Raw genomic sequence first — 15,226 nt, 5'->3', positions numbered from 1 at the left:
CTCCTCTGCATGTGTCTTAATGGAGAGTGGGAAAGAGTTTTTAAATTCCTCTAACAGAATTACTTCCCTGAGATTCTCATCACTGAGCTGTACTTTAAGAGCCCTCAGCCACTGGTCAAAAGCCAGCTGCTTACTGCTTTCAAACTCCAGATAAGTTTGATTAGCTTGTTTCTTGAGGGTTCTAAATTTTTGGCGATAGGCTTCGGGTACTAACTCATATGCCCCGAGGATAGCACTTTTTGTCAGTTCATAATTTAATGAACTCTCATCTGGCAACAGGGAATAAACCTCATAGGCTTTTCCAGTTAACTTGCTTTGTAGTAAAAGAGGCCAGGTCTCAGTTGGCCATTTTAGCTGCCTTGCTAGTTTCTCAAAGGACACTAAAAATCTTCTACATCTTCTATATCTTCCTCATTGAATTTTGGAATTAGTTGAGCTGGCTTTAACAATTCTGCATCCAGCCCTGAATTACACTCCTCCATATTGGCCATGCTTTCACTGGGGTTACTCTATCGCCTTCCAGTTAACTCAAACTGCTTCAGCTCTCTTTCTTCACATTCCTTCTGGAATATTCTTTCTCTCCCTCTCCTGCAGTTCATTTTCTTCACGTTCCTTCTGGAAGTCTCTCTCTTGCTTCCTCTCCTGCCTCTCTCTTTGTCTTTCTCTCTCTCTTCTAATTCAAGTTTCCTTTGTTCCGATTGTATCTTTGCTAACAATACCCTGTCGGAGTTTGCTCCCAACCCTGTTTCTGCTTCTTCAGATTCAAGTGAAAAATGGTTGGCCACTAGTCTTAGGAGTTCAGACTTCCTAGCTTTGCGATGTACAGTGATCCCACACTGCTCAGCCGTTTTTTCTCAACACCTCCATAGACAGTACTTTTAACTTATCCCAAGTCATTCACCCTGGCTTGGGGACCCACTAGCTTCAGTTGTAGACATATTAGTATTCAAGCACACACAACCACAAGAAAACCTGTATTGAAATCTTGCTCGGGAACAATTTGGCTTCCCACTTCCAATTTCTTTTGTTTGTCTGTGGATAAAATTCTGGATGCTAGCACCCAAATTTCTGTTACGACCAGGTGAAAAATGTGTCTAGGGGTCCCTCTCAGTCTTCACCTGGTCTTACCATAACAGGGTTTAATTTTAAACACACCGTGTTTTTAGTACGCCCTTGGTGAATCCTTGTTCACCGCTTTCCAATTATAAAGCAAAGAAACCAGCACAAACAGGTTTTCTAAGGTTTAAAGAAGAAAAGTTGCAATTTATTAAACTTGAACTTAAACTCTACTTCAGTTGACGCCTATGGATACATGACGTGCCCACGCCAGCATGCATATGCGATACACACATGCAAATAGAGACAGAAAAGAGCAGAAGAAATAAAGTGGAAAAGTTTGAGGCAATATCTGAAGAGTTTTTGTTATGGTTCTTCGAGCTCACTGTAGAGTCCTTGATTGTTGATAGATCTTGCTTTTCGTTGGGGCCCAATATTCTTTTTAAACCTTGTTCACTGTAGGAGACTTTCCTCTCTTGGGATTCATGTGTCTTCAGTGGATTCAGAGGCTTGTGAGAAAGAGGTGGGAGCAGACAGGAGTGATCTTCTCAGTCCAGGAGCAAACAGTCTTTCTGAGTTCAAACTCTCTGTGGCCAGTTCAAAAAAAAGCCCTGGAACAGCCAGTTAGTCATGTGACCATCTGGTCTAACCAGTCCTGGCCCTTGTGGATTGTATCCTCCTTAGCAGGCCCTGGAATGCGCTTCCTCACCTTTGATGACTGTTAGTATGTAAATGTTGTTTTCCAGCCACTGCTGATCTGTTTAACGAGTCATTTCCTCGCTCCAACAACAGTTAAAAATCAATGATCATGACAAAATTAATGCGCCTCATTCTTGGCAGGTGGGGACCTAGCAGAACAATGCCCAGAACTGAACACAATACTGCAGTTGAGGCCAAACCAGTGTTTTATAAAGGTTAGCCATAACTTCCTTGCTTTTGTACTCTATACCTCTATTTATGAAGCCTAGAATTCCATATGCTTTATTAACCACTTTCTCAACCTGCTCTGCGTATATATACCCCTAGGTACCTCTGTTCCTGCACTCTCTTTAGAATTGTTTCTTTTAGTTTATATTGCCTTTCCTCATTCTTCCTACCAAAATGTATCATCACTTCACACTCTCAGCTATGAAGAGAGACTGGAAACTGGTTGTTTTCCTTAGAGCAGAGAAGGGTGAGGGGGTACCTGATTGAGGTATACAAAGTTATGAGGGCATTGATAGGATAGATAGGAAGAAACTTTTTCCCTTAGTGGAGGGGTCAATAACCAGGGGGCATAGATTTAAGGTAAGGGGCAGGAGGTTTAGAGGGAATTTGAGGAAAAATTTTTTCACCCAGAGGGTGGTTGGTATCTGGAACACACTGCCTGAAGGGGTGGTAGAGGCAGGAACCCTCACAACATTTAAGAAGTATTTAGATGAGCACTTGAAACACCAAAGTATACAAGGCTACGGGCCAAGTGCTGGAAAATGGGATTAGAATAGTTAGGTGCTTGATGGCCAGCACAGAGACAATGGGCTGAAGGGCCTGTTTCTGTGCTGTATAACTCTATGACTCTATGACTACTCTGCATTAATCTTCATCTGATTTGTGTCCACCCATTCCACCCACCTGTCTATGTCCTCTTGGGGTCTATCATTATCCCAGTCACAGTTCACAATACTTTCAAGTTTCTTAGCTCTAAACAAATGGATTCTGTCCTTGATCCCTCGAGGAAGTCCTCACTCTCCAGCACTGTAATATTGTCCATAATCAATGCTGCCACCCCTCCCCCTTTCTTTCCTTCCCTACCTTTCCTGAACACCTTGTATCCACCAATATTTAGTACCCAGTCCTGCCCTATTTTGAGCCAGGTCTCCGTTATCACCACAACATCATATACCCATGTGTCTACCTACACCTGTAGCTCACAAACTTAATTTACCACACTCCGTACATTCACAAACCCAATTTAGGCCTTATTGAATTTCCTCTTACTCTAACCCCACCTTACTATTTCATACTCCAGTGCTATCTGTCTCTCCCAATTCTTTGTGCACCTTGTTTCTCATCTCTAATGTTACCTTTTGGTTCCTGCCAAGTTAGTTTAAACCCTTCCCGATAGCACTAGCAATTCCTCTCTTAATCAATTATTGTTTGCATACTGCATGCACAATACTCTTGTTTCTGTTTGTGAAAGGTTTACATTAGAGCATTACATCAGTTGATAGCGAGGCTGAGAAATCAGTTGCTGTTGAATAACAAAGGGTGTGTAATTTTAAGAGTGGTATTACACATACATCTGACTGTGAAGTTGCAAAATCTTTGGAAAAGTAATGGGTACAAAATAGCATAGGAATGTTCATGTGTTTTTCAGAAAATACAATAGTGCTCGTGGGTGGAGCACTCAATGTTGTGTACAGTAATACATTCAGATTCTAAACTATTATGTCATGAAAATATTTCTGCTTAATTGATAGGCTTTGTTCAATCTTTTGCTGTTCAATGACCTTTTATATGATGTTTACATTATCCATTGTCCGGACATAATCACTGTATGTTATTTTTTCCTGTCATTTACCTGTTACAATCTTGAATGCCTACTCATTGGCATAAGAGGTCATGTTTCTAATAGTCATGTTTTTACTAAGGCTCTGGTTCTTTTTTTTGAATTATGGTTGTTTTAGGAGACAACATTCACGTTGGAATCTAATTGTTACCGGCTGCTTTAATTGTATGAGTGGGAATTGTAGTAGAGGACATTCTCTCTGCTTTAATCCAGCTATTAATCTGAACTTTATAAGAGCATTCTCAACTGGACCAGTATTTTTATTTCTATTTCCACACCAGGCTTCCTGTGATTGAACTTGCTGATTTGTTGGTAAGCATTTTCCATTGTGAACTCGTTTAATACACTTTGTGGACATGTACTCACACTCAAGGTCTGACAGGTGAAGGAGCTGGGACAACCCTGCCCATGGTCGTACAGTCAAACCTGCCTTGAACTATGCCACTAACTCTTTACAGGCTGCCTCAAGTTATATTTGCCAGATCAACCAGTACATAATACATTAATTGCTTGGCCAAGGACTTTATTACTTTTCCTGATGATACTGATCATCAACAAAAGAGGACTTTTTTTCTCCTTAAAGTGACTGGTTTTCCAAAAGTACAAGGCTTCATCAATAAAACCTGGGTAGCAAATGGACTCCTTGCACCTGTAGGTGCTGTTTTTAAATAGGAAGAACCTTCATTTCAACAGCTTGCAGGTAGTGTGTGACTATTATGCAGGTTGTTACAACAAACATTTATTGCATAACAGTTTACAATCACACTATTATTGCAAGATAGCTGTATCCCAGATGGCTGCTGGACAACCAAAGATACTCTTTCGAACTGTGGCTGAAGGTACCAGTATAGGATCCAAGAACTGCAACAGAAAGAAATTCTAATGATACCCCAACTGCACAAGGGTACAAGTAGAGCTTGCGGTAGGACTGCTCAAACTTCCCTATATGGATAAAGTGAGATGAAGAAAAGAGGGAGGAGGCTTGTACAAAGCTAAATACTGGCGTGGACCTGCTGGGACAAATAGACTGTTTTTGTGCTGTAAATCCTGTGTAATACTGAGTAAAGTTCTAGCTGATTGGATCAGTTGCTGTACAGTACAGCATTCAGTCGATGCCTATGAAGAGAGATCCCACCATGTAAAAAGAAATATCAGATAGTAGCCAAAGATGACCAAGACAAGGAGACTGAGATTTGGGGAATGCCATGTTCACTAGAGCACCATCATAACCACCAAACATGTCGTTATTTAGTGGAAAACCAGTTCTATTAAAATTTGGACTCCCCCCACCTTTCACTTCGTTATCCTTATATTGGTCTTTAGTGAACTGTTACACCAACTCAACATAACATCCAGCTCTGGTATTCATCATCCCTGCACTTCCAATCATGTCCTGGAGAATAAAGGTGTTCGAAGACAAAGGAACTCGCAAAATAAAATTGAACTCCAAATTCTCATAATTTATTTGTGCTACAATTGTGATTTTTGTGCTGCGTCAGTTATTGTCACAAAGGGGGAAAAAGCAGATAACAATGAATGGCGGTCTGTTTCTCATTATACTGTGCTTCTAGGTGCCACCTTAGTAGATCACTGGATATCACCAAGGGCTGGCTGGAACAGTATAGTTTGTTGGCCTCCTTCTATTGGTCAGAAGATCTATCTGCACCTGCAGGGTTAACATTTACTACTCTGGTGACTGCCTGGATCTGTTCACTTTCTGGCAATCTATGAATAAGTTGAATGGTTTGCCTGGATGGCATGAATGGTGAGTGATCCTTAAAGATCGATCCCTCATCCATGCCTACCTAATCTTGCATACCCCTGCTGCTGTGCCAGCATGTCCCATCATCTGCATGGGAGCAGATCTTTAGGGTCAGGGTCCTATTTAGATGTTTCACCAGCATGATGAATCCAGACAGATGCAAATCACAGATATCAGAACAGGGTCTGTATAGCATCAGTTATGCCAGCCCTGAGAGAACCCTCAACTGTACTTGGGGCCTTGGTTAAATAAGATGCCCTTGGAGATGCCGCATGCTCCAGGGTGAACTACATTCTGCAAAGCAATCAAATATCACTGGACGGATATGAGAAGTGAAGTCCTCCATATTGACCATCATATTTTGCAGCTTTTTTTATACCCATGTTCAAAGAAATTAGTATTAGTAAGAAGGTTTTATTGGAGAAATTAATGGGGCTGAAGGTTGATAAGTCCCCAGGACCTGATATTCTATATCCCAGACTGTTGAAAAAGGTAGCTATGGAGCTGGTGGATGCATTGGTGATCATCTTCCAAAATTCTATAGATCTTGGAGTGGTTCCTGCAGAATGGAAGATAGCAAAAGCCACCCCACTATTTAAGAAGGGAGGCGGAGAGAAAACAGGGAATTACAGACCTGTTAGCCATATATCAGTAGTAGGGAAAATGCTAGTATCTATTCCAAAGGATGTGATAAATAGACATTTGGATAATTATGATCTGATTGGGTATAGTCAACATGGATTTATGAATGGGAAATCATCTTTGACGAACCTGTTGGAGTTTTTTGAGGATGTTACTAACAGAATTGATAAAGGGGAGTTGGTGGACATAGTATACTTGGATTTTCAGAAGGCTTTTGATAAAGTTCCCCACAGGAGGTTGGTTAGCAAATTTAAAGCACATGGGATAGCAGGTAATATACTGTCATGGATTAAGGATTGGTTAACAGGAAGAAAACAGAGAGTAGGAGTAAACGGGTCATTCTCATGTTGGCAGGCTGTGACTAGTGGGGTACTGCAAGGATCAGTACTTGGGCCCCAGGTGTTCACAATATATATCAATGATTTGGATGTGGGCACGAAATGTAATATTTCCAAATTGCGAATGACAGAAAACTAGGAGAGGATGTGTGTTGTGAGGAAGATGCAAAGCAGCTTCAGGGGGATTTGGACAGACTTAGTGAGTGGGCAAGAACGTGGCAGATGGAATATATTGTGGAAAAATGTGAGGTTTTCCATTTCAGTAGGAGGAATAGATGTGCAGAGTATTTCCTAAATGGTAAGAGATTAGAAAATGTAGATGTACAAAGGGATCTGGGTGTCCTCGTCAATAAGTCACTGGAAGCTAACATGCAGGTGCAGCAAGCAGTTGGGAAGGCTACTGGTATGTTAGCTTTTGTCGCAAGAGGATTTGAGTACGCGAGTAGCGAAGTCTTGCTTCAATTGTATAGAACCTTGTTTAGACCGCACCTGGAGTACTGTGTGCAGTTTTGATCCCCTTACCTTAGGAAGGATATTATTGCCATAGAGGGAGTGCAACCAAGGTTAACCAGACTTGTTCCCGGGATGGCGGGACTGTCCTATGAAGAGAGATTGGGGAAACTGGGCCTGTATTCTCTAGAGCTTCGAAGAATGAGAGGTGATCTCATTGAAACCTAGAAAATACTTAAAGGGATAGACAGGGTGGATACAGGTAAGATGTTTCCCCTGTTTGGGGAGTCTAGAACCACGGGACACAATTTCAAAATAAGGGCGAAGCCAGCTATGACAGAGATGAGAAATATCTTTACTCAGAGGGTTCTAAATCTTTGGAATTCTGTACCCCAGAGGGCTGTGGAAGCTCAGTCATTGAGTATGTTTAAAGCAGAGATTGACAGATTTCTAAATACCAATGACATAAGGGGATATGGGGATAGTGTGGGAAAAAGGAATTAAATTGGATGATCAGCCATGATCGTATTGAATGGCAGAGCAAGCTCGATGAGCTGAATGGCCTACTCCTGCTCCTATATTCCTATGTTCTAGAAATTGATGGTATTTAGAAAGCTGTGTTCTTACATAGGCAAGTCCTGAATGACACCAATCCCAGAAATCATCATCTGAGGGTAGCCAGGAGCTGGCTTCTTGAATAACATCTTCCCTATCCTCAGCTACCACTAGCACTTATTCTTCCTCACTCAAGCTCTGTATTTCACCCTGTTTTCCTTACAGGAACTTTACTATACATCTTCCTCAGAGTGAGCTGTTGCTTACTTCTGGATGCATAAGTGACATGTTGTATAAGGCAGATGGGCCCACAGACACTTCAAATTGCTGCTCCTCAGCCATCTAGATGGAAACACAATGAGAAGAAGCTTATAAGGAAGAAAGAACTTGGAGGCAAAATTTTATAGCCCCACAAATGGGCATTGGCATCGCAATGTGTTTTTAACCCATGCTGGTTGCTTCTGATGCATGCAGCATATAAACTTTGTGCTGCCTGCCATTTTAAATCATTGTAACGTGCAGCTCAGTTGCTGGGCCTGTATTCTCTAGAGTTTCAAAGAATGAGAGGTGATCTCATTGAAACCTACAAAATACTTAAAGGGATAGACAGGGTAGATGCAGGTAAGATGTTTCCCCTGGTTGGGGAGTCTAGAACCACGGGACACAATTTCAAAATAAGGGGGAAGCCACTTATGACAGAGATGAGGAGAAATGTCTTTACTCAGAGGGTTCCCGTGCTAAACATGCTGCACACCTCAGCAGGGGGCCCAGGTTCATGTGAGGTTAGCACCACTTAAATCAGCCGACACCTCTTAAAGGGGAGGTGCATTCTTGTGCAACAGGTGCTGAAAGTAGCTGGGGGGAGAAAGACTGACCTGCAAGAAGAGTGGCTCATGCCGCAAGAGGGGAGAGAGTGTGCTCAGACTCTGCACTGGAGGCCTTGGTGCAGGAGGTGGAGAGGAGAGATGCCTTCTATCTACAGATAGGGCACTCCAGACAGACATTGTGAAGGCAGTAGGACCAGATAGCCTTCATGGTCAATGCAAGCAGTCAAGCCCCAAGGACCCGGATGCAGTGCCCCAAGAAATCCACATGGTTAGGTTTAGTGAATGCATTTTCAAATGCCATAACCTATCAACTAAATCAATAGCCTCAGCCATTATTCAATTCACCATACCCCCACCACTCACCCACCAATCTCTATCAATCACAATTCAAACCTAACAATCAAAGCTTCACCTCACCCTCATCCACTTAGCACTGCTGCAAGCCACACACCTACATCTCGCAGCTTGCATACATTGTCAGCGGAAATAGTTTCTCTCTACTCTATCTGTTTCCCTTACTACCTTGAAAACATTGATCAAATCACCCCTTAACCTTCTAAATTCCAGGGAATACAACTATAGTTTGTGTAATCTCTCCTTGTAATTTAATCCTTCGAGTCCAGTTATCACTCTGGTAAACCTGCGGCACAGTGACGCAGTGGTTAGCACCGCAGCCTCACAGCTCCAGCGACCCGGGTTCAATTCTGGGTACTGCCTGTGTGGAGTTTGCAAGTTCTCCCTGTGTCTGCGTGGGTTTCCTCCGGCTGCTCCGGTTTCCTCCCACATGCCAAAGACTTGCAGGTTGATAGGTTAATTGGCCATTATAAATTGCCCCTAGTATAGGTAGGTGGTAGGGATTAGTGTAGGATTAGTATAAATGGGTGGTTGATGGTCGGCACAGACTCGGTGGGCCGAAGGGCCTGTTTCAGTGCTGTATCTCTAAACTAAACTAAACTAAAAACTATGATGAACTCCCTCCAAAATCTTCCTCAGGTGTGGTGCCCAGAACTGTGCACAGTACTCACGGTGTGGTCTAACCAGGGCTTTTTATAGCTTAAGCCTGACTTGTACTCCCTTGTATTGTAGTTCTCTAAATATAAAGGCCAGCATTCCATTGGCATTTTTGATGCTTTTCTGTACCATTCATGAAATTTTAATGATTTATGTATCTGAGCGCCTGAGTCTCTTTGGGTCTCCATGGTTTCTAGCTTTACACCATTTAGAAAGTACCCTGTTCCACCCTTTTTAGGTCCAAAGTGGATGACTTCACATTTGCCACAGTTTTGTCCATTCACTTAACCTATCTATTTCCTTTTGTAATTTTATGCTTCCATCTACACTACTTACTATTATAGCGGCATCAGCAAATTTGGATATGTGGTTTTCTAACCCATCATCTATATCATTAATAAGAGCAACGAATAGTTGAGGCCCCTACATAAATCCTGGCAGGACACCACTCGTCACATCCTGCCAATTAGAGTATCTGCCCATTATCCCTACTCTCTATCTCCTGCCGGTTTCCGATCCAGATCAATAATTTGCCTTCAATTCCATGAACTTAAACTTTAGCTAGCAGTTTCTTATGAGGGACTTTATCAAGTGCCTTCTGGAAGTCCATATAAATAAACTCCATCGACATTCTATAGACAACTCCATGGTCCACTACTTTAGTCACCTCTTCAAAATATTCAATCAGGTTGGCCAGGCATAGCATACCTTTTACAAATCCATACTGGCTTTCCCTGATCAACTGAAAATTTTCAAGATGTTCAGTCACCCCATTCTTAATTATAGCCTCTAGTAATTTCCCAACAACAGATGCTAGGATAACTGAGCTGTAATTCCCTGGTTCCCTCTCTCACCTTTCTTAAACAGTGGATTATGGCAGTGGCACTATGGAACATGAATCTGCTGTACTCTTTCAGGATGACAGCATTCATCCTCCCACCCCTGCCATTCCATCAATGCCCTTGATGTTGCCTGTCAGCCTGCTAGTCCAGACTGCTGCTACCCGTGCTGAATTGGTGCACCTGAAGCCAGATCTTCTGGGGCCAGAGCTGTTTGAGGTCATCCTCCAAGGCCATCCGCAGTTCCCCCCTTCCCGCTGAAGTTCAGCAGCTTTCCACCAGCCATGCTGCAGCCACTTGGGTAGCACTGCGTAGGGGTACTAGGACAGGCAAAGGCACATGGAAGACAGGCACTAAGGGAATGCACAAGGGTGATTTGTTGATGTTTGCATGCAATATTGGTGATGTGCGTGCAGTCAATGGCACCCTGACCTTGAGTAAGCCTGAAATCCTTGTGAAGCCCCCTGCGCACTCTGTCTGCTTACATCTACCAAAGCAGGCTGAGCGAGGTCAGCTTAACTTTTCTTCTGAAAGGCAGCATGCCTGACAGTTCAGAAGCCCCTCAATACTGCACTGAAGTGTTAGCCTCGTGCTCAAGTGACCAGTGTGGGGCTCAAAACCATGACCTTATGGCCGGTATTTTATGGCCCCCCAACGAGTGGGCTGGTGGTGGGGGGGAGGGGGGTGCGGTGTGGGGGGAGCTGTAAAATTGAGTGGGAGGCGGGGTGGCAGGGGGGGCCTTCCCGCCCCTGCTGCAATTTTACGCGGGGTGGCAGCGGCAAGAAATGGCTTGCCTGTCCCAGGCCAATGAAGGCCCTTAAGTGGCCAATTAACTGCAACTTAAGGGCCTCCTCCCACCGCCACTGGCATTTTACCCACGACGGCCAGACGGAAAAGGCCCCAATAACACTGCCACGTAAAACCTGGCAGCCTTCTTGCAGGCTGTGTGGGGGGAGGGGTGCCCTCCTGATCGGGCACCCTGTGCCCCACTGAGGCCCGCCCCGATGCCCCAAGCACCTCCAATGCACAACACTAGTCTCCCCTGCCCCCCCCCCCATAATTAATCCCCCTTTGCCTGGCCGGGGCCCAGCCAATTGTCCCCGGCGAGGCCCCAAAAAATTACCTTGGTTCCAGGGCCATCCTTCACCTTACTTGCGATGACTGGGTGTAGACCCAGTAGTGCCCACTGCTCCCGGTGGCACTGCTGGGACTGAGAGCTGACGGCCTACTGATTGGCTGGTAGCTCTTTTAAGTGGGACTTCCTGCCTCAAGGAGGTGGAAGTCTCGCCCAAGGCCAATTAAGGGCCTGGGGAGAAACAAATCCCGGCATGGCTCCTCAGGCCCATCGACTTTTCAGCTGGTGGTGGGCCTCCTGCCCAATATAAAAATCCTGCCTATGTTTCACAAGCAAGAATGCTGGGATTGGTAATTGAACACTCATTATAATAGATTTCAGCAACCAACACTTGCTACGCTATTATTTTATGGGGCTTGGTAAATAGCCTGTTGACAGAATGCTTGGGTGTATGAAAAATTCTTTAGGGACAAAAAATGCTTCACGAATGGGTCCTTGCCATGATGCAGGTTGGTCACTTGCATGCCCATCTCCAATGGGCTCAGCATATGTCAAAAAGAAACATTTACATTTATATAGCACCTTTCGTGCCCTCAGATGTCCCAAAGCTAATGTACAGCTAATTGGGTACTTTTTGAAGTGTAGTCACTGTTGTAATGTTGGAAACACCATGCATTTCTGTGATTTTGTCAGCAGGTCATTACATACAGAGAAAAACAGGCATTCTTCCACTTTAAAGTCAAGGAATTCCGTTCACCTCACCTGATGTTCAAGTTTTGTGACCAAGTTCTTTAAGTGCATTGTGTAGTGCAGATGAATCACTGACTTTCTTTGAGAAAAGAACTACTAATTATCTTTATAAAACTTGTTAGTGCTGCTCCATCATTGTATTAATACAAATCTGTGACTTTCACAATATTATTCTTTTCGCATCTTTCATTTCTGGTCTTGTGCTTAATAAATTTGCGTTATTTTTTATTCTTGGAGTTGTTCTTGTGAAATGCAGTGCAACAGGCAGTTACATGGGAGTATCATACAAATGTTTTTTTTTTAAATTATGCACAGTGTCAGTGTTGTACTTGGCTTTAGAGTTAATTTTCTAAGTTACTTTTGTGTTTTCAGTTTCTCGTCATTTGCTACATACTCACTGGAACATGTTTACGTACATTCTGGGCTTTCTGTTAATCTGGTTTCTGTGCTGGTGGCAGCGAGACAAACTTAAAATTGAAAAGCTCTCAGACAAGTATGTGTTCATCACTGGGTGTGATACTGGCTTTGGAAATCTGGCTGCAAAAGTCCTTGATATAGGTGGATTTCGAGTACTTGCAGGGTGCCTGACTGAGGAAGGGGCTCAAAACTTAAAGAAGGAGACATCAAGCAGGTTGAAAACGATCCCATTGGATATTACAAAATCAGATAGCATCAAGAATGCAACTGACCAGATCAAGGTGGTGGTGGGAAACGGGGGTAAGTGCAATGCAAAGGATTCCTATAGCTACTCACTAATATAATTTTAAAGGAGTAACATATACAGCTACTTTAGATACATATTTAGTATAATATATGTGCTGGATAATGAAAAAATATTACAATTTATAAAAAATTTATTAGTTGTAGTATGATTAGGAGAAAACATATAGGTTAAGAAATTCATCTCTGCAGCACCGTCATTAGCGGAGGTCCAGCACCATTTCGCTGGGGCACGCTGCTTTGCCAGCTGCTTCCGACACAGCCCATGCAGTGCGGCCTCTTGAGAAGGGCACTTGTGCAGGTATCAGGTATCCCCAGCATGCACAGGAAGACTGTGAAGGAGTCATCACACAGCCCAGTTGGCTGATGCGATGACCATGCAAGTAGACAATGTAGTTGTAATATCACTCTGCTGACAACAAGCCTTAAGCTACAAGATGGGCCCTGCATGAGCATTTCTTAAAGGACCAGGCACCCAAAATGGAGGTAAGGTAATTTCAAAGAACTTCTGCTGTTACAAATTGTCTGGAAGTGATCTGGAGTGTTTTTGAAGGTGATGTGGCAAGTTCCTGGGTTTTGCTGGAGAGTGTTGCTGCATCCTCACAGGGAGGACACAGGCGTGGGTGACCTGTCCACACAAAAGCTGCAACAGGTATGGGGCAGCAGTTGCAGTGTCTCCTGGTCTGCAGGACAATAGGGAGAATGAACAGAGGCTGCAGAGAGGGAAAGCTCTGCACGATGCCCTCTGCCAAGTTGGAGCCAGACTTCTCATGCTCCTTGACAATGAAAGGAGGCTGTCTGACAGACCAGCCAATGCACCCAACAGTGCTCTTCTTTATGCTGCCCATTGAGGTCCTCATCTGAGTCCTCTATAGTAGAACTTGTCTGCGATCCCGCCATTCTCTAAAATGAACCATTCTTTCCCCTGTCCTGACTGCAGCCCACTCATGCCTAGATGACACCACATGTTGCTCCTAACCATACTTGCCTCCAAAATATGTGCTGTGCCAGTATCGGAACCAATGGCTGTGAGTGTGAGATCAAGTGACAGGGCCTCCTCATTAGTACTGTGCTGTTTTTCTCTCTCTTCCTTGTTGAGCTGTTATGGCTGGGCAGGTGGTAATTCTTGGGTGTCTGAAAGCAGGAATTCAGAAAGGAAGGTAAGTGAGGGAAGGGGGTTGGAGTGGGACCCAAGTGACCCCTGGTCACACCATCAGCGGTTAGCTCATTTTGCCAGATAGCAAGATGAGGGTGTGTTGGTAGTTGAGAAGAGGCATTATGCAGGACACACCATCACCATTAATGTTCTCAGCAATGCCCGATGTCATGGGCTTGGTTGCAGCCAGCTCCATGACGCGGAGACCCATCTCCTCCATAGGGCTCATGAAATGTAGCTTTCCTTGTCCTCTGCTGGTTCTGCTCTGCATCCCTTTATTGCGTACCATCTTGTCCTGTAAGATAGAGGGCAGAACGTCAGTGATTGTATAGTGCTGTGGTTTGGATGATGTTCCTGCCATAGCTGAATCACTGGAGGTATATGGAGGCAGTGAGAGGTGGGTGTGAGGATGGCAACATTGATAGCTGTGTGTGGGAGAGGTGGAGTATCTGGATGTTAGGCATGAGTCCTAAGTGCCAGGGAGTGCTGCTGGGTAAGTGATGGGAGTGTGGTGCATTGGGTAGTGTGGGAGGTTGGTGGTGTGGTGGGTAGGAGGTGACATGTGAAGATGCATCCACGGACCTTGATAATCTGTGTAAGGTCATTAGAATTCTTGTGGCACTGCTGCCAGATCCTCAGGTCCAGACTCCAGGAGTTGAGCTCCCTATTACCTGCTCCCACTGCCTTTTGAGAATGGTTCTTGAAGGCCTCCTGGCACCCTGTGGAACCATGGCATCTCTTCTTCTGCCCACCACCACCACTAAAGACTCTAGCATCGCATCTGTTACCCTGGAACCCTCTCTCTGCCCTGGTGTTCCATTTTCCATCTTTTAAATATTTTTCACTGCAGCTCCCCTTTAAGAGGGTCAGCCAGCCTTTAAGAACAAGAGCTGACTGCTCACATCACAAAGCAGTTTGGCCCCCTGTTAAGCTCAGAGGCAGTTGGCAGTGTGAAGAGGATGCCAGCAGTGAGGAACCCGCTCGCCCTCCCCCTCCCCCCACTCCCCCCATGCTACAATTAGGTAAACTAGATGAGAGCACCAAGTTTTCGTGCTGCCACCTCCAACGGAACCGGCGCAGGCAGACTGTGAATTGCAACCCCCATGCCCAAAAAAATGGGGCAAACACATTTTTAGTCCATAATATTTTAAAAGTCCTGCAGGTTGCAATCTTAACTTGCTCTTCTCAACAAGTGGGAGGAACACCCACCAGAAAGCAGTGGACTCCTTTAGCTTTGCAAATGGGGCTTGATGACATCATCATGGCCTGATTGTGGTTTTAATTAAGGCCATTTTGGAGAGAGAGAACGAAAGAGCGAGAGAGAAGGAAGTCAATTTTAACTGCTCGTGTTGGCCATGAAATGGGTAACAGAGAGTCGACGTCCTGTCTTACATCCTGTTCAACATTTTTTCAAATGAAGGTAATGAAAAGGAAAATCATTTAGGATCTTGGAAGGCAACCAACCTGCTGCTGCCTGTTCCCTGTTAAAGACGCCAC

The 15,226-nt window shown here is 44.3% G+C and overlaps 1 protein-coding gene across 2 annotated transcripts in view; it reads left to right on the top strand.

Annotated features, from left to right (window-relative positions):
* LOC137371706 (dehydrogenase/reductase SDR family member 9-like) overlaps positions 1-15,226 on the top strand; it is a 51,418-nt gene that overhangs the window by 24,919 nt on the left and 11,273 nt on the right. Inside the window, exons 2-3 of one of the 2 annotated variants that reach the window (XM_068034523.1) lie at positions 1,897-1,970; positions 12,226-12,570. In XM_068034523.1, the coding sequence (XP_067890624.1) occupies positions 1,916-1,970; positions 12,226-12,570 (400 nt within the window). In that variant the 5' untranslated portion in view covers positions 1,897-1,915. The remainder of the gene's footprint in view (positions 1-1,896; positions 1,971-12,225; positions 12,571-15,226) is intronic. The other variant, XM_068034524.1, reaches the window with a different exon arrangement.

This window comes from Heterodontus francisci, chromosome 7 (genome assembly GCF_036365525.1).
Source record: "Heterodontus francisci isolate sHetFra1 chromosome 7, sHetFra1.hap1, whole genome shotgun sequence".
Lineage (NCBI taxonomy): Eukaryota > Metazoa > Chordata > Chondrichthyes > Heterodontiformes > Heterodontidae > Heterodontus > Heterodontus francisci.
The sequence above is the reverse complement of the archived record's forward strand: the minus strand, read 5'-3'. Positions and strand labels throughout refer to the sequence as shown.